Source organism: Malus domestica, chromosome 10 (assembly GCF_042453785.1).
Source record: "Malus domestica chromosome 10, GDT2T_hap1".
NCBI classification, from domain to species: domain Eukaryota; kingdom Viridiplantae; phylum Streptophyta; class Magnoliopsida; order Rosales; family Rosaceae; genus Malus; species Malus domestica.
Window position 1 is genome coordinate 29,427,465 of NC_091670.1, and position 19,368 is coordinate 29,446,832.

Sequence of the window (19,368 nt, forward strand, 5' to 3'; positions counted from 1 at the left end):
ATTTCCAATTTTGATTAACGAACTCTCGTTATACGCTTTGTCATAATCTATAATCTTTTATTTTCGTAATGACCATTTTAAAGAAGTGTAAAATGAGGTCTTCCAAAAACATTGTTCAAATTGCAACGATCCGACATATTTCTAAGCTTTATCAGCAACAAAATCAATAACGTAGTTAGTAAATCGGGTACAAATAGTTTCATTTTCTAGCAAAAAGCCTTAGTGATCAACGCTAGCATTGCGTTAATTGCAGGTTTCTTGCCAAAAGCGGCCGTAAAGAGCAGACCAACCTCGCCGTGGATGCTATGTCCGGTGACACAATGCTAGTAGAGCAACATTTGTACCAAAGAGGAACACTTTCTTTCAAACAATGCACAACCCTAGACAGAAGCATAGGACCCAATTTTGAGATCCCTCCGGCGTGTGCTGATAAGCCTCGTGGTCTAGGATCGTTTCTCCGTTCCATGGATCCGGCACTACACAAAGAACCCTGGAGGGTTCACATTGCTGATAAGCCTTGTGTTGCAAGTTTTGATCACGATCACAGCTTGGTTGGCTGGAAGAAAGAGACTGAGTGTCATAAGAGAACAACTATTTGGGAAAAGGGACACACTTTCCCTCACAATTTGCTGGGAATTGCTGATTCCTTTGTCTGCAGAAGAATACAAATCTTTAAAGGCATCTGAATCACTTTCGTAGAGACATCGGAGAAAATGCCGTAGAGAATGCATAAAACTAGCTACAAACTGAAATCTACATTTGGGACGTCAACATCTTATCAAACAGGTCCCTATCCAAGCACAATACTACTAATACAATGTACCACAGACTATTGCATTGCATGTTTTGTCAACAGACAAAAGGCTGTAACTTGCATCTCGCAATTGATTCCAAGAGCCATGTGTGACCGATGATTTGTGATCCAATTTTTGCAGCTATATCCTGGGCCTCATTTGACCGTTGCCAAAGGATCGAAACTTCTTCCCCCAACTTACATCCTTCTGGTGGGTCGAGGTTGTACACAACTAGCGTCCTTGAAGCAGTCTGTTCAAGACAACTTCGTTCCAGCACTTCTTCTGAGCTGTTGAAAACTGTGCCTCCTGCTGCAATGATCAAATCTTGAAGATCTTCCTTTCTATCCAGTACAAAATCACCAGCAAAATAGAAACTCAAACCATTAAAGAGCTTTGGATCCTGCAAAGGAAATAATCCAATAACTAAGATCAAGTAGTCACCAAAGAGTTGCATAATTGAATCCAAAACTAAAAGGAAGGTGCTCGAAGTTGACCATATAGCGTTAAGCATGGTAATGGAGAAGCACATAATGACATTATTTAAGTTTAATTCATACAATCTGACTTTGCACCCTCTATTTCCTTTTCCTAATCTGAACATTATAATTTGAAAATGCATAAACTGCCAACTGACTTCTTGATGAAATGATTGTCTTATATTTATGACATGGTATCGTAAATAAAAAAAAGATTATCGGGCAGACATTTTAGTTGGACAGATGTATCAATGAAGGTGGTCATGCACAAATTATTCATCAGAGGAACTTACGTTGTTTGTTGCCCGAAGCCTGCCAGTTTTTGGGCCATCACAGCATCCGTAGTTATCAAGACTAACTTCATATGGTTCTTCATTCACATGATCTGTGGCTTCCATGCATGCTTTTACCCCTACACCCATCAATAAACAGAAAACAAAGGAAAGACAGGTTAAGTGATAAAAATCAATTATTAAAACAACTCAGTTAAAAAAGTGTATTTTTTTTTTCAAACACTGGACGTAATTTAGTCAAATAGTCATTCGTAAAAATGTAATTGAAGCAACAAGAATATCTGGGTATAGCTTACAGTCAATTTTCAGAATCCATCTTCCAGCCAAAATGGCCATGCAAGTTTTGAATGTCCTCACATATGCACCATCCCCATCCAGGGCTGCAATCACATGTGTAACATCTGGTCTCCAGGTCTTGGACACAGTTGCACCAATCTTCTCGGCAAACTTGATTAAAAGAAGCTGCACCATTCAGAGAAAATATATAAGTTTCTGATACAGCAAGGGAGACCTCTAGATCTATGCCCAAAACCCAGCCTTAGTTCTACAGTCCATCTCAACAATATTCTCGTAAATGTTATTCATCATGAGATAGCCTTTACGCACTACAACCAGCATAGTTTCTTAATTAAATCACAGATTACCATATTCCTCAATTCTTGTTTACATGCAGATATATATAGAGAAAGTGAAAACAAATTAATAATTTGACCACAACCAGGTCAACAAAAGCCAAGTAAAGGAAGGATCAATATTATTGGAGAGATATTGTCTACGATTATCCAAAGACAACTCTCCAAGTCTAAATAACACGAAACCAAGTGACTAATAAGAGGAGAAATTCTTTTCAAATTAACCTTCTCTTCAGAAGACAAACCGGATGGGCACATGATCCATTGATTCACTTTATCTAGAACTTCCACACTGTTAGATGGCGGACACATTCTGTGGATAAAAGGTCATACCCAGTGCACAAAGCTCCCGCTTTACGCAGGGTCTGGGAGAGGTGAATGTCGGCTAGCCTTACCCCCATTTTATGGAAGGATCAATATTATTGGAGAGATATTGTCTACGATTATCCAAAGACAACTCTCCAAGTCTAAATAACACGAAACCAAGTGACTAATAAGAGGAGAAATTCTTTTCAAATTAACCTTCTCTTCAGAAGACAAACCGGATGGGCACATGATCCATTGATTCACTTTATCTAGAACTTCCACACTGTTAGATGGCGGACACATTCTGTGGATAATGAGGGAAAATCAGACATCAAATTAAACCTTGAAAGAAAGAAGTAATATCCAACTGCAATATTACTGAGAAAAAAATATACTTTCCAAGCCTTGTCTTTGTACAAACAATAGTGAATAAATCTTGAAGAGCCAAGAGTTAAATATAGGGACCAAAACACAGGAAAACTGCTTCAATAAGAGAATGATGTCTTACTTGGGCTTCCCATAATTTGACTTCTCACTGGGAAATTTAGTTGAACAATGAGCTGGACAGAGCAGCAGAAAGTTTTCCTGTACAATGTTCAAAAGGACAGCGTTAACTATTACTTAAGGCTTAACTGACATTGGCCACCAAAACAAAATATATTAAATAATCTAAAAGGCTGTAATAAACAAAAGCACACGAGAAACAAATTGATTACAAATATATGCTACTACTTGTAAAAGAAGAGAATAGATACCTTGTCCCAACGACATTTAGAAATTTCAATCGCACAGGTAACATGATAGCTTCTCCGGCAGGACTTCACAAAGCATCCCAAAGCTGCTCCCTTTAGCCCACATTTGGTGCATTTTAGCTTCGCACCCCTTAACACTTCTGCCTTCAATCTCTTTACATTTTCACCTTCAAAATACACTTGCGGTGCCCTGCATTTCAAAATCCATAATATATTTATCTAGTAGCACATAGGTGACTAACAACAAATAGGTCAAAGTAAAATAATAATCATGTTATTGAATAGGCAAAAGTGAAATAACAATAATGTTCCTACAGAATCAGCCCAAAAATACCAAAAACAGAAAGTAATGTAGGTTCCATAATACTGCACTTTATATTGAATAACAAATTCGATGAAAACAACTAGTTGAAAAAGTTATTATTGCTAAAATAGTAACTTAATGCCATTGACTGTGATGGGCTGAAATATATTATTAAGTCAAAAGGTCAGTATAGAGGAATTTTTGTCTTTATTTATATAAATTTGTTTCATTTTATATGCACAGGAAACATAGCATACATTACACTCGTCTTTGAAAATACAAATATTTTCCGTATATTGAAAAGTACACAGAAAATCAAGAGTATCTTCAGAAACAAAATATTCATACATGTACTATACATATTGCTAACTATGCTAGACCAAAAGTATCATCATTACTGCTTGAACATACCAATCAATGCATATTTTGTGAACATGTATAACATTTGAAGCATTTGCCTCATCTCCCTCTACCATTCTCTCTTTAGAATAATGCAACATTGGCCCTGTAACCTGAAATATTTCATCAATTCAATTTAGCCATATGTTACAAACTTACCATGTTACAAAAAGACACAAAGACTAACATATCAAAAGAGCAACTAACCACTGAGATTGTGGAAGACTGGCAAAATGCACAAATTGTTCTCTTTGTGAATGATTCATTAGGAGCTGTACTGAACTTATATTCGAGCTCAGAATAAGTTTCTGAAACTGGCTCATACTTTATTTTCTTTCTTAAATGACCATCAATTTCAGTTGCACAACTATCATGCCTTTTCTGCCCTACTCTACTATCATCAATGTTGCTGATCGATCTCCTGACCAAAGAATTTTCTGAAATCTGAAGAAAGCAGAACATAAGAAAAAATATACAAATAATCTCATTATAAGACAGTAACACAATATATGGTATTAGTAAATTTCGAAACTATTAAAACCTTACTTGCTCACAGCGCCGACCACAGCTATCATTATCTGAACATTTGGCATCACCAAATGAAGGAGGACTGTTGGGCAATGACTGTGCTGCATGATTCATATCTCTTTCTACAGTCATGCACTCTTCGAGTCCACCAGCTCTTATATGAGAACTCGGTAGTTGTGAATTGGGATTTCCCAATCCACTTCTAGCAAAATCCAATACCTTGCCATTAGCATCTATTGGCATGCTACAGTTTTTTACTTTGCCATTCTTGCCAACTCCATCAGCAACAGAACGATTTAGACTACAAGGAGCCCAAACTCGTTCATGAGCACTCGACGAATAGATGGAATGTCCACTGTTTGAATTACCGCCTTGGTCATTGTCAAATGGTTCTTTAGCAATTGTGCCAGCAAAACTGATATTAGGCGAAATGGGGTTTTGTTCCAAAATGGTTCTAACATCTGCATTGATCAAATCAATCCACACAAAAAGATAAAACATTAGTGTCCGCATAGAGCTTAAACACCAAATTAACTTCCAAATAAGTGTGTTTACATATTAAGTTTGTACCAGAAGAAACGGGCTGCAACAAATTGGTGCAGAAAGACGCATCCAAGCTTTTATAGATGGCTACTATGTTTTCCATGAATGGCACAGGCCTGAGATCTGTCAGTCCACAAAACCATTGCATCAGAAATAAAATTCATTAGCTTTAATTACTTGTTTCCATAATAAACTGCTTTGGGAGTTTCTAAATTAATTTCCGAGCAATAACCCCCACCAAAAACGACTATTTCAGGCTGAAATAAAACTAAGTTTCTCTTCGCAAAAAAAAAAAATTTAAAAAAAAAAAAAAAAAAAACTAGCTTTCAATCATTAAACCCTAATCAAAGGCGGCCAAAGATATACCTCGATCCGCAACCTCAGCTTTACAAACAGGGCAACTCGAACTGGGTATGCAGGAACTGCAACCAATTCAAAATCCCAGTACAGATAAAACGCTAAAGTAAGAATCTTGAGAGAGAAAACGATCAAGTTATTAGGAGTAAAAAAAATAAGAGGAGAGAGAGAGAGAAGACGCACTTGCAGAAAATGTGATTGCATGGAAGTAATGTCGGCCGATTAAGCAAATTCAAGCTGAAATCACCAATAAAAACACAGAAAACGATAACCCATTTCCTATAAACCACGTTTGCTTCAAATAAATCAAAATAAAATTCGAAAACGTGAAAATTTGAGGAAAAAAAAGTGAAATGAAATTTAGGGAATCGAATCGAACCAGAGCGGGCACTTGAGCTCGAGGCCCAGTTTCTGAAAATGAAGAACCCACGGGTTCATCGTCGACCTGGTACTGCTACTGTCGCTGCACTTAGGGTTAGGGTTAGGGTCCGCCATTGAAACGAAGGTTCGGAAACTCAGAGAGCGTTGCATAGAAAACTCTAAAGTGAGCCCTTCAGAAGGAGCTTGGAGTATTTATGAGATGTCGTTTCAGGTGGTGTGATGGAGTGGCGGAGGACACGTGGACGGTGTTGATTTGTTAGGGGAAGAGGGAATGGGCGGGGTATAGATTTGAGTCAAACGCTGACCTTTCAAAGCTCGCGCGCTTTTCCAGATTTGGTTTTTAAAGACTCCCGCCTGCGCTGGGAATTGGATCCTCTCCGAGTCAAGAGTACATTTTTGCTCATCATCATTTAGTGTGATATATGATCATTATCTTATTTATAATTATTAAATGAGTTTAAATTTTGAAATTTGTGCTTATTCACTACACGAATCTCGAAATTCAAACTCATCTAACTGTAATTAATAGGATGGTGAGCATACACCACACTAAATGGTAATGAGCAAAAATGCTTCCTCGAGGCAAACCTTGGGAATCCTCCTGACCCAATAACACAGACGGTTAGATTTTGATCAAACGGTTATAATTATTATAATTTTTAGAGAGGTCTCTTTGTTTGTAGCTGTTTGATCAAAATTCAACTGCTTGTATTAATAGGTTAGGAGGATCTCGAGGGTTTTTCTCGAAGAGAATCCAATTCCCCTGCGTTGTTTGATATTACCAACATTTTGACCTTTTCGTTTACTAGTCAATTGTCACCGAGATATATACTTCTCGCGAGATGAATGGAATTGAATCAGAATTGATATGTATGATTGTTTTTCATCATTATAGTAAAACTTCTCGTGCAACAGTCATTCATACAAGACTAATGATGATGTAATATTATTTTATGAGTTAAAAAACGTTGCAATCGAAATTTTTTTTTCTTTATCATATTTTAAAAAATATTTATTCGATTTAAATTAATCAAATTAACCGTTCATCATAATAATGATTGCAATTTATGATCATGACTAAACAATTTTCAAATTAAATAAGTATTTATGTAGATCTTTAAATAATAATAATTTGTATATAAAATAATTGCCTCATCATCATTTAAAAAATAAATGATTTTTTGCATGTAAGAAGTTCAGTATTACTATATAAGATGAGAGATTTCTTTTCAAAACGCTTTTTTATACAACAATATTAACACTAAATGTGAATAAATAAAATAATATCGAATTTATCATTACAAACTTGGATCATTGTATATTTGCAAAAGCACTTTTCGCCAAAAGCGGTCAGTTCTACATGCACATTCTAGATCAGGAGCACGACGTCGTTTGGGGTAAGAAACAGGGTGAAGCAGAAAGAAAGGGCCAATAGGCAAAAGGAGCTTTCAACTCCCAAACTCCCCAAATCCAATAAAACGACGGAGAGTTGCGATTTCCCTCTTTCCAAACCTTCAAACGGCAATGAGAGCACCGTCTTACAACCACCACGTCACGGCGTTTCTTCTCCTCCTCCTCCTTCTTCCTCCACTCTTCCATGGCGTCGGAGGAGACTGGAGCGGCGACTACTCCAAACTCTCCGGTATTATAATCCCCGGCTTGGCCTCCACGCAGCTCCGCGCCTGGTCGATCCTCGACTGCCCTTACTCTCCTCTCGATTTCAACCCTCTCGATTTGGTCTGGCTCGACACAACCAAAGTCCGTCTCTCTCTCTCTCTCTCTCTCTCTCTCTCTCTCTCTGCTTTTGATTTTCCGAAAGCTCCGGTTTCTTCAAATTTCTGATGATTCTTGTGCGTTGCAGCTTCTCTCCGCCGTGAACTGCTGGCTGAAATGTATGCTTCTCGACCAGTACAACCAAACGGATCACCCGCAATGCAAGTCCCGGCCCGATAGCGGCCTTTCGGCCATCACGGAGCTCGATCCTGGCTACATAACAGGCAAATGCATTTCTGAATCATATTTTCAAGCTCGTTGCTTTGTTTATTTTCTTAATCTTTTCGGAACAGGTCCGCTTTCTTCGGTGTGGAAAGAATGGGTGAAATGGTGTATTGAATTCGGAATCGAGGCAAATGCAATCATTGCTGTGCCGTACGACTGGAGGCTGTCGCCGTCTAAGCTCGAGGAGCGAGACCTTTACTTTCACAAGCTAAAGTTTGTATTTTTATCTGAAGTTCATGCTGTTTTTACTACTTATTTTATGTTCTTCTATGAATTCTTCGTTTCGTTACTTCCACATTGATACAATAACCAGAAGTGTTAGTGTCAAATGATGTTCATATGCTAACTTGTTAATTATGCTTGGACTTTTCATCATGTGAAAAAAAAAAAAATTAAAAATGCAGATTAACATTTGAAACGGCACTGAAACTTCGAGGAGGGCCCTCGGTAGTGTTTGCCCATTCGCTAGGGAATCATGTCTTCCGCTACTTTTTGGAATGGTTAAAGCTGGAAATTGCACCAAAACATTATATCCAATGGCTGGATGAGCACATTCATGCCTATTTTGCCGTTGGTACGGTTGGTTTGCATCAAAATCTGTTTACTTTGAAAGTTTTGTTGCTTAGAATGATGTGTTATATTTATCTAGTTTGTTTTGTTGACTTTGTTCCAGGAGCTCCACTTCTTGGTGCAGTCGAGGCAGTCAAAGGAACACTTTCTGGATTAACATTTGGCCTTCCTATTTCTGAGGTACCCTTTTTTGCTCGTTGATAAACATCCTCAAAAATAGTTTGTTTATTTTTCTTTTTTCTTTACTCCTCCAAGATGGAATTGTAGCTTTTGTTTTACTTTTTATTTAAGTATTTGCTAATGGCTTATGGAAAAAATTGAACAAACCAATTGTTGTTTTTTCAGTCATTACGCTTCAGATATGTAAATACATGTAAGAATTCCCAAAATTATATCATCTTGATCATGCTCTGTAAACTCAAAGGGAAATAAATGCATATGACAATCAGTTAAAATCACTTTTCATGCCGATCTTGTTTGGAAATGGTGGATATTCATGATAATTTCTTTTAGATGCAGTTTCATGTTGTAACATGGTTCATGTTATATATGTTTCCGATTATCAGGGCACAGCTCGGTTGATGGTCAATTCATTTGCTTCCACGTTATGGATGTTGCCATTTTCAAAGTATTGCAGGGCAGATAATACATACTGGAAACATTTCTCTGCGGATATCAGGGACAAGAGTGGTCATCATAATTATCACTGTGATGACAGGGAATTTCACTTTAACTTTTCTGGATGGCCAACAAATATTATCAATATTGAAATTCCTTCAATCCCTGGTAAAATTTTGATCATGATGCATTTTTTTTGGTTGCGATGTTGTTTTTCATAGGTACTCTATGTTGACAGGATTTGGAGCGTATCCATCAGTTACAGAAATAGCTGAGGCTAACTTGTCTAGCATAGAATGTGGACTTCCTACCCAATTGTCTTTCTCTGCTCGCGAAATATCAGATGGGACCTTTTTCAACGCAATAGAGGATTATGACCCGGACATGAAGAGGATTTTGCATCAATTAAAGAAGTGAGTAGTTTGATATATAATCATAATGAAGTATCATTTTGCTTGCTTGTTTTTCTGACATTGGATGCCTTTGTGTAACAACTTTTGTTGTTCGTGTTGCTGGGTCGAAACTTAATCCTTTACAACTTCTAGACTTCAGTTTCTTTGTGTTAGTGGCATGAATTTCAAGTTGTCTTCAATAGTTTCATTGATTAGTTAACTTAGTGTTCCAGTACCTAGGGTAGGCAACACCATTAAATTCCATTGGCAAAGGACACCTTTTGCCACACAATATGTAGTTCTTTTTCATTGTATATCCTTATTTTCTTTTCCAATATTTTACCGGGTAGACATCAAAGATTACGCTATCTTGACTGTAGTTCCCGGGTTCTGTATGGATAAATGATCTCTGTTATGCATGTTGCCCCTTAACTTTCTGCTTCTATTAAAATAAAATTAAAAAAATTAAAAAAAAAGTTTTGACCTTTTTGCAAGCATATAAAATGTTGTTGTCTGTCTCAGCTTTCCAACTGCACTGTTTTTTCAGGTTATATCATGATGATCCAGTTTTAAATCCGCTTTCACCATGGGACAGGCCACCTCTAAAAAATATATTTTGTATCTACGGAACAGACTTGAAAACTGAGGTATATTTTCCATGTCATAGTGAATAGTATATTTCTTTTTGTCATGACTGAAGCAACTTCACATAATTGGCGTTCTTGTTTGTTTTTTGTTGTTGGTTTCCTATCAAAGTAGTGAATTTGGAAATATAACGTTTGTGTGCTTTGTTTCATAGTATTTTCCATGCTTGAAAGAATTATATTTTATTATTACCAAGTCATATTTGCTTATAAGATGCACTTGCTGCTACTCTTCAGATTCATTATTCAATAGGTTTTAACAACAATAAGAAAAGCTGCTAGATTCTATTCATCCTAAGATATCTTTTTCTTATGACTAGGGATATGTTGGTGCCTGTTCTACATTTAGCTGGTAACGGTGTTGTGGTGAATGATAGTTTTGGTATCTTGGCATGGAAAAACAGGTTGGTTACTATTTTGCACCAAGTGGCAAGCCCTACCCTGATAATTGGATCATTACCGATGTGATTTATGAGCTTGAAGGTTCCTTGTTCTCAAGGTAAGTTTCCTCCTTATTTTATTATTTCCATACTACACACAAGTACACCTGGTACATCTATGTCACTTGAATAAATTTACTGCAAACGCATCATCAAATGTGATATGTACTTAACTGGTAGATCTCTTTCTCCTTCTGTATGGGTCTATGTGGTAAAACATCACGAGGTGTTGACTTTATCGCATAAGCGAAGCACATGGAGATCAACATATTATTATTTCTCTATCTGTCAATTACCTAATTATTGTACAAATGGTGTTTTGAAAAATGGCATACGTTCAGAGTGTTACATTCCTATATGAAAACTCTACAGTTGATAATTCCATATTCTTTTAGGTCAGGGAATCTTGTCGATGGAAATGCAGGAGCTTCAAGCGGGGATGAGACTGTGAGTTAAAACTTCTTTAATGGTTCAAGTTAGATTCTCCTGCTTCATTATTGTTTTCTTAGTCTGGTTTTGGAATAGCATACTCAGCATTTTGGAAACACGATATTTAACAGGTCCCGTACCATTCTCTTTCTTGGTGCAAGAATTGGCTTGGACCAAAAGTAAACATAACTAGAGCTCCTCAGGTATTTGTCTCTCCTTTGAGTTTATTGCATATGAGTTTGTCTGAAATAACTCATTTCATTTGTCTGTTTAGGAAAAGAAAATGAGAATATTCATCAGTAAGTTTGATGTGCCTCTTCACCGGTAAAGTGGCCTTGTATGTGAGTTTTTATTATTCGTTTTCTCAATGTTGTAGTCGGAGCATGATGGTTCTGATGTGCAAGTGGAGTCGAACGTGGAACATCATCATGAAGAAGATATATTGCCCAACATGACAAGGTTGCCAAGGGTCAAGTACATAACTTTCTATGAAGATTCTGAAAGTATACCGGGAAAAAGGACGGCAGTCTGGGAGATAGATAAAGGTTTCCAGTTTCCACTCTCTTGTAATTATTCTATGATTATTTGTTGCATATAAATAAGAGTTCTTGTTTAATTTACCATCTTTGGTAACACTATCTTAATGTAGCGAATCATAGGAACATTGTTAGATCCCCGGTTTTAATGAGAGAGTTGTGGCTTCAAATGTGGCATGATATCCATCCCGATGCGAAATCAACATTTGTTACTAAAGGTGAATGCTTCTTCTCTTCTTCGCCTTCTGTCTCCTCCTCCCTTCGAGCAGTGTTGCTGTCTTTCTGACTTATAAAATCTGCAACAGCCAAGCGTGGACCTTTGAGGGATGAGGACTGTTATTGGGATTATGGAAAAGCTCGATGTGCATGGACAGATTACTGTGAATATAGGTTTGTTGTTTTATAAACTCACAAGTCTTTTCCAAAAGTTTAAGTTTTCCTTTTCACCCCTTAATTTTCAAGCTTGATGATGCAGATACCTTTTCGGAGATGTCCATTTAGGACAGAGCTGTAGGTTGAAGAATTCTTCAGCAGATCTTCTTTCGCATTATTTGTAGATTAGGAGGTATCTCTTTCTTCTTTATCTTCTCTCTAAAAGATTAGTTCTGCATAAGTCACACTATACCCCTGTATCATTGTTGTCCTACAATTTTAACGTCGAATGTATTATTTACTATAACCTTAACTATTCTGATGATATTTTCAAGATTGGAGGCGCATACCGTTCACATATGAGTGGTCTCATTTGTCTCCCGAAAAACTCTCAACAGTAGAGCAATTCCCTTTTGTATCAAGCAAAGTCGGGACTGCATCTCAGATCTCCAGAAGGCTTGATGATTTTGTTGGTAGAACCTAACTCGGCGCCTCAGCTTTGTCTTCAGTCGATTTTTGCAGCTGGAGGACTGCACTGCTGAATCTAATTTGCTCGCCGCTCAGCGCTCCCAAACTCTCTCACGCTGTATACTTTTATTTTGTGCTCAACCTAGTCTGTTATGAGATTCTTGCCAATAAATGTGTTTTGTTTACTCGTATTACTACTAAATCACGTACGGATAAAGACGTTTGGAACTAGAGTATGTCGATCTTCGAGATCCACTGAACTAGGTGATAACATTTGCATTTACAGAATACAATGTCATTCTTCTGCATTTTGTATGTACGTGTTGGAAAATTTTCTCGAAATGTGATGGTTTGGGGGCGGATTTTGTACCTTTAAATCCATAAACGTTATCTTGAAGCCTTTCAAGTAACTAGAAATCCTTGTTGAACATTTGCTTAGTTGAGAAGAACTCAAGCGAAGAAAACTCATTCTCTTCTGCCGTATTTCGTTTAACTTCGAGTATTCCGAACGATACTTTCATGACATCCCGGAGAAAAACAAGGACGGGTTCAAAGTTCAAACAGCAATGGTATGCAAAATTCTACATTTGTGTCACAAGCCACAGGAAACAGAACAATAATCCAGTTTTACATTTGTATCAATCACCCCTACAAGGAAAACGCTTATATAACAAAGATGTGTGGTTCATGGATGAAAGAAAATTAGAAAAATAGGGGGGTAAAAAGGAAGAAATAAATCTAAAGATGCCGGATCTTCCGAAAGATTTCAGCTATCTGCCCCTTTTGATCTCGAAGGAGTATTGAAGTTCCATATGGCATCTCCTGTCATCGTCTTCAAACTGCATAAAATTGAAACGGAGAAGAAACATCAATACATATTTTGTTGTACTACTGAAACCCTAGTGATATTTCGACTGATGTCACCACTGCAGAATTAAGAGATCTCAGAATAGGCACATCTCCTCCTTCTAGTCGAAACGTGAATGAACAAGCCGTTGATTGTTAATCGAAATATAAAAGAAAGAACAAGGTTTGATATTATTTACACAGTTTTCAATCTCAAATTGAGCTCGCTGCACGAAAATGCGCTTTGCTGAATAAACACATGTACTAACTGCCACGCACCTTAAGCTTTGCTGCATATATGCCCCTTGCAAGCAACCCAGATGGAGTGGTCTCCTCTTCCAAAGTGTGCACATATGGTTCTTTGTTAGGAGCAAACGTACCCAACATTCCTTTGCTCTGATCGACTGACAAATAAGAGAGTAAAAAAAATTGGTATAACAGTTAGCATACAAGATGATAAAACCTAATCCCAGGTGGTGCAAATGAGCATTCTATGCTTGACTAGTCTTACCTCCTTCTACATTAGCATGTTGTTAACATATTTCAGTAGTATAATTACGTTACTGCCTTTAAGGTTTAGCCAAAAGTTTCATATGCTTTCAACCGTCTCTATTGCGCTTAAACTTCTAGACAAGATGATAACACACTATTAACTACCTTGAAGTCCTCCCTTCCACACTGTGTTGGAGTAGATAAGGCCAGAAACAATGTTGTGCAGAACGCTAAATGTTAGCTTAAGGCGATATTGAGATCCCTCTTGCAATGTAAACAGGACACGGTTGATCTGATTTTCTGCAACAGGTAAAGGAGTAGTGATTTCCCCAAAGTCATCAGAGATGATTCCGATGGAGTGAAATTTGACTTCAGGTTCCATTTGGCCTAATCAAAGTCCAAACAAAAGACTCTTAGAAAAAACATCAGACAACAGATTCAAAAACCACAACAAAGTAGCTGTGGAATAAAGAAACGAGTATCAAAGAAACACGAAAAACAAACCATTCAAATCGCTTTCCATTTCCAAGCAACCGAGCAGTTTCTCTTTCCACCTCCTTAAGCTTTCATCATCCTGTCCAGCCAAGTAGCTTCAAACTTGAATTGGTAAACTCCAAACACTTGGATTTTCCATTTCACACAAACTAACTAATTGATCTAATTGGATTGGACATAACTGAGATTAAAAATTCAAAAAATGCTTGGGCAATGGCAGGGGTCACACATTCAGAAAGCTAAGAAAATGAGATCAGAAAAAAGTAAAGACCATTTTCTTTTCTTTTTCTGCATTTTCTGAGATACCAAACACAACCATCATTTGAGTTCCAAGAAAATTCCCAAAGAACCCATTACGCATATTCAATCAAACAATAATACAAACCCAAATTCTTTACCAAAAGAGAGAAGAATCAAGAGAGTACCTTGTCTTTCTCAATCTGTTCCTTGAGAGAAACCAAAGGCCCAGGAACAAAACCAGCAGCAGCAGCAACCTCATTACTCTTATCATCTTCTTCCTCTTCTTCTCCCCCAGCATCACAAAAAGCACTCAGCTTTTCAGCCATTTCCTTCTGCTTTTCTTGTCTTCCTCTTCCATGATCACTTAGAGCCCCAGCTGATGAAAACCCACCTGACGATGATGCCCCTGCTTCATCTGCCCTCTTCCCTCCCTCCATCTCTCTCTCTCTCTCTCTCTCTCTCTCCCCCCCCCCTGTCCCCAGACTGAGACACACAGGGAGCGGCAGTCAAAAGAGTAAACAATGACAGAAAAAAGGAAGGGATTATGATTGAAATGGGGGCAATAAATACGTATAAAGTCGTATATACTGTCTGTTCACTGGACCGATTTACACAGACAAACCTCCAACAAGAGAGAGCTGCTAAATTCATGTTGTCTTATATAAAAAGCTAGAAAATTAAAATATTATTTTTTTACCCACTATTATTCCTAAAATAACCATATATATATAATTAAAGATAAATTTCTCTTAAAAAAGAATATAAACAAATACTATTACTCTCATCTAAAAGCCAAAAAAAAAAAAAAAAAGCCGTTTCCTTTCCAAATTCCAATTGGGGTGGGAATGAAGAATTCTGGGTTTTCGTTCTTTGCTTTTCCCCTTTTGTTTTCTTTTTCATATGCATTTTTCATTTTTGCCACATATGTTGGAGATTCTCTTGCTTTGTTGCACATTTTTACTTTCTGGGTTCGTTCTAGTTGTTTTATTTTATTTCAATTACATGTCAATGCCTTTTTGTATTGTCATAAACTCATTAAAAAACAAATTTACTGTATGACAGCAGTATGCAACAAGTGAAACTTACTTCAACTTCAATTCTAACTTAACACATGTGGATTCCAAAGGAAAACTCATTAAAAAAACAAATTTACCCTAACCTAATGAAAACGAATTCCAGGAATTCTTATAGGAAAACGTGAAACAAATTGCACCCTAACCTAATGCAAATTCAAATAAATAGTCACAGAGCTGTGCTTCAATTGTATGATGTTGACAAATCAAGACGATCCACATAAAATAATCTTTTACCTCTTCGACGGAAACATAATCATCTACTTCTTCCATAGAAAAGTCATCTTCTAAGTTCATTTTTTTTGCTTTATATGAAATGAAAGGAAATGGGAATGATAAGTTAGGGTTTAAGAGAGACAGTTTCTAAACATAGCGTGAGAGTTATCACATCCCAACTTTTCTTTTTTCTTTTTTATATAAAAAAAAAGTAATGCAAAAGGGGGTAACTAAGGTCCTTATTAGTCATTTTACAAATGGACAAATTTGTAATTAAAAATTTCATAAAAATGTGTGTGGGAAGATAAGACATTGGGGTGGGAATAACAACTCTCTCCAACAAAAAGAAACATATCTACGTAATGTCCTCTTTACCCACCTAAGTTAGGGCACTATTTGTCACATCCGGACCTGGGCTCGACTCTCCTGTAATACGATATTGTCCGCTTTGGGCTCCGACCACATCCTTACGGTTTTGTTTATGGGAACTCACACGAGCAGAACTTCTCAGTGGGTCACCCATCCTGGGAACGCTCTGGCCCATTCTCGTTTAACTTCGGACTTCCTACGAAACTCGAAGCTAGTGAGCTCCCAAAATATCTCGTGCCAAAGGAGATGAGTATGTACATATAAGGCATAGAGGATCCACTCCCCTAGACGACGTGGGATCTAACACTATTGGCTTTTGACCGTTTTATTTGTGTTTTCAATTAAATCTAAAGAAAACTAATGAAAATGGCTTGAAAACTTTGAGTTTTAATGATAAGGACAAAATAAAAGGTAAAGTGAATAGTACCAAGATTGACTTTTTAGTGTAAAAATATGGTTTTTCGTTAAAGTGAACAGTACCGGGTCGTTTTCATTAAAGTTCCCTTAAATCTATTTCGCAATATTTTTCTCGTGCAAGTCTGATGATTATTTTGGAGTGTCAATCATAACACTTTCATCAACAAAACTGCACACTACGCTTTATTCTTCTTCTCCCAATCCCAAAAAAAAAAAAAAAAAAAAAAAAAAAACTTTGTAATCGAACTACTGCTAGTGTAAAGTCAATATATGTGTGATGTGCTTTTCTTTCATTGTTTATCTTTTGACATATCATGCGTTTTACAACACATAAAGAATAAAAAATGAACGAATCCCTCATTAAAATCAATTATCTAACATTTGAACAACTAGGTATCATTACAAAGGAAAAACTTTTACCCGCTACATGAGCAATCTCTATTCGTAACTTTCTTGGATTCCAAATAAGTAAGATGCGATGAAACTGAGTTGAAAAGAGAAATGAGTTGGCTGGCATATACCAAAAATAAGAAAAAAGAGATTTGTGTTTAATGGGCTTCTGAGAAAGAACTGACCTACAATACCGAACAGGATGAGGCAACCGTTAGGCCTTGAATTCTATAGTTGGGTTAATCTACTAATCCGGCTTTTAGCCTCTTTTTGGTCCAGTTAATAGAATGAGGATCCTCTTTGTGAACATTCCAGATATCCTTCAATCATGTATGTTCATCGTGCAGCCAGTTTTCGTCAGGTACTATTTATGTTCAATTTTAAATATAAAAAAATTTAAGGTAATCTCTGACCGCACGATATACAATGAAATGACATGATTGGAGGATCTCCAGGACCCTCACAAAAAAGATCCGAAAAGGATCCTCATTCCAGTTAATAATATTTGTTACATATACAATAATATTTATATGAAGAAGGAGAGGTTTTGGGCTAAGAAAATAAGGCTAAATAGCCAAAATGGTCGCTGAGATTTGCATAACTCATCACTTTGGTCCCTAACATTTCAAATCGATAAAAGTGGTCACTGAGATTGTCCACCATCCATCATTTTGGTCATTCCGTTAAGTGTCCCGGAGTTCTTGGCCGGAAGTTTGGTCAATTTTCAAAGTTTCGTAACTCAATCGTTTCTTAACCAAATTCAACTCATAATATATCAAAATAAAGATAGGAAAGAGTAGAACAAGATTATACCTATTTGGAAGCCCAATGGCGGCCGGAGATGGCAGTAAAATAGCCTCAAAGTTGACTGGTCCGAGGGAAAACTGGAAAACTCACCGAAAACTGGAGAAACTTTAAACGTTCATAACTTCTTCAATACTCAACAAAATCAAGTGATTCAAAAACGAAAATCATACTTCTCGATGAGAGGAAGAGAATGGTACCTTGAAGAAGCCTAAATCACCGTGGTTTGGCCGGAAAACATCTTGAAAGTGCTAACTTGAGACCAAAACAGCCACTTTCGAGTCGTTTTCCGGCCAAACCACAACGATTTAGCCATCGAAAAAGGTATCATTCTCTTCATCTCGTCGAGAAGTATGATTTTCATTTTTGAATCACTTGATTGCGTTGAGTATTGAAGAAGTTATGAACGTTTAAAATTTACCCAGTTTCTGGCGAGTTTTCCAGTTTTCCTTCGGACCAGTCAACTTTGAGGCTATTTTCCTGCTATCTCCGGCAGTCATTGGGCTTCCAAATAGGTATAATCGTATTCTACACTTTCCTATCTTCATTTTGATATATTATGGGTTGAATTTGGTTAAGAAATGATTGAGTTACGAAGCTTTGAAAATTGCCCAAACTTCCAGCCAAGAGTTCCGGGACACTTAACGGAGTTTTTAACGGAATGACCAAAGTGATGGATGGTGGACAATCTCAGGGACCGCTTTTATCGATTTGAAATGTTAGGGACCAAAGTGATGAGTTATGCAAATCTCAATGACCATTTTGGCTATTTAGCTAGAAAATAATGTACACAATCATAATAATTTAGTTTTGAACTCGCCACTCTCTATAAGAGTTAAATTTAATATCTCTCACTCGCAAGCAGAGACGAATACTGCTACAAATGATGTATTTATGTATAAATTAGACAACCTAATTCTTTAACACTTGCAAATTTTTAGTGGTGAATCAAGTATTGAACCACAAAATGAACAAGCATATTTATCTTATCTTATTAATTTGGTTACAATTATAGAACATAATTAACAGTTTGGAGTGTTCCTCTTTTTTGTTTTTTTTTTGTTTTTTGTTTTTTTTTGAAAGCTGGGGCATATATATTTCAAATTGGATAAAACTCCATGGGAACCAATACAAAAAGGCTGGGAAGCAAAACACCAGCAAATGAGACAAAAAACAAAGGGCTGGGAAAGACTCCAGCACATGACAGCATTAGTTACAACTTTCAGACAGTAGGACATCAAGAATGTGATAGAACGCCACTTCAACCTTTAGTCAAATGCAAGATATACTAACAAGAACACTAATACAATCAAATATTCATTCATCATTTGCATCCGCACACGTCTCAGCTTATATAGCTGGTTGCAAGCTAAAGAAATCCAACTCAACAATTGACACTTGGCTAACTAAGTGATGCCACTTGGCATCCTAACAGAATGACATCAAGTGGTTCCGCGAACTTTGAGCAATCACATGAAGAGGAGAGGGCGTAACGTGCAAAATGGTGAGCAGCTAACCCATGTTAAGTTGGCGATAAGCATGGGCAAGTTCGTTAACAATAAGCAAACCTTAATATTTTGGCCTAACTTTTGAAAGAATGTATGCTCACAAATGATTCACAATGCATGGATTAACTTAAACCATTCCTACAATTATCACCCATCGTACGTACGTAATCTCTTTCTTATCTTAGTTAAGTTGCCTAATAAATACATGATTAGGATAAGGCAGTAGTTACATACCTAATCAAATATTTTTAGGCTTTAGCTCCATACCATGATGTGTGATCAAGAA

At 36.9% G+C, this 19,368-nt stretch overlaps 3 protein-coding genes across 5 annotated transcripts; 1 reads left to right on the top strand and 2 right to left on the bottom strand.

Moving 5' to 3' along the window:
* Positions 1-100: 100 nt before the first annotated feature.
* LOC103445590 (BRCA1-associated RING domain protein 1) lies at positions 101-6,008 on the bottom strand. 2 transcript variants are annotated; one of them, XM_070807328.1, is made up of 14 exons: positions 5,764-6,008; positions 5,568-5,621; positions 5,394-5,449; positions 5,055-5,150; positions 4,503-4,945; positions 4,164-4,400; positions 3,969-4,069; positions 3,257-3,443; positions 3,010-3,086; positions 2,718-2,805; positions 1,860-2,025; positions 1,564-1,682; positions 824-1,194; positions 572-652 (listed from the first exon to the last, which is right to left on the bottom strand). In XM_070807328.1, the coding sequence occupies exons 1-13, from the start codon at positions 5,913-5,915 to the stop codon at positions 850-852; spliced, it is 2,121 nt and encodes a 706-aa protein (XP_070663429.1). In that variant the 5' UTR covers positions 5,916-6,008; the 3' UTR covers positions 572-652; positions 824-849. The 2 variants fall into 2 exon arrangements, with proteins under 2 accessions (XP_008382823.4, XP_070663429.1); XM_008384601.4 differs by having other exon boundaries at positions 101-1,194.
* A 1,136-nt stretch (positions 6,009-7,144) lies between these two features.
* LOC103445589 (phospholipid--sterol O-acyltransferase-like) lies at positions 7,145-12,540 on the top strand. 2 transcript variants are annotated; one of them, XR_011572564.1, is made up of 16 exons: positions 7,145-7,523; positions 7,627-7,762; positions 7,832-7,976; positions 8,168-8,337; positions 8,437-8,513; positions 8,900-9,119; positions 9,190-9,364; positions 9,891-9,990; positions 10,392-10,486; positions 10,823-10,874; positions 10,988-11,059; positions 11,233-11,401; positions 11,516-11,610; positions 11,698-11,782; positions 11,868-11,957; positions 12,100-12,540. XR_011572564.1 is itself a non-coding variant. In XM_008384600.4 (16 exons), the coding sequence occupies exons 1-15, from the start codon at positions 7,290-7,292 to the stop codon at positions 11,947-11,949; spliced, it is 1,917 nt and encodes a 638-aa protein (XP_008382822.3). In that variant the 5' UTR covers positions 7,145-7,289; the 3' UTR covers positions 11,950-11,957; positions 12,100-12,540. The 2 variants fall into 2 exon arrangements, 1 of the variants encoding a protein (XP_008382822.3); XM_008384600.4 differs by having other exon boundaries at positions 11,506-11,610.
* Positions 12,541-12,780: 240 nt separating this feature from the next.
* Positions 12,781-14,945, bottom strand: LOC103445588 (rho GDP-dissociation inhibitor 1-like). The gene is made up of 5 exons (XM_008384598.4): positions 14,491-14,945; positions 14,075-14,144; positions 13,736-13,957; positions 13,358-13,482; positions 12,781-13,071 (listed from the first exon to the last, which is right to left on the bottom strand). The coding sequence occupies exons 1-5, from the start codon at positions 14,740-14,742 to the stop codon at positions 13,003-13,005; spliced, it is 738 nt and encodes a 245-aa protein (XP_008382820.3). The 5' UTR covers positions 14,743-14,945; the 3' UTR covers positions 12,781-13,002.
* Between the last annotated feature and the right edge of the window lie 4,423 nt (positions 14,946-19,368).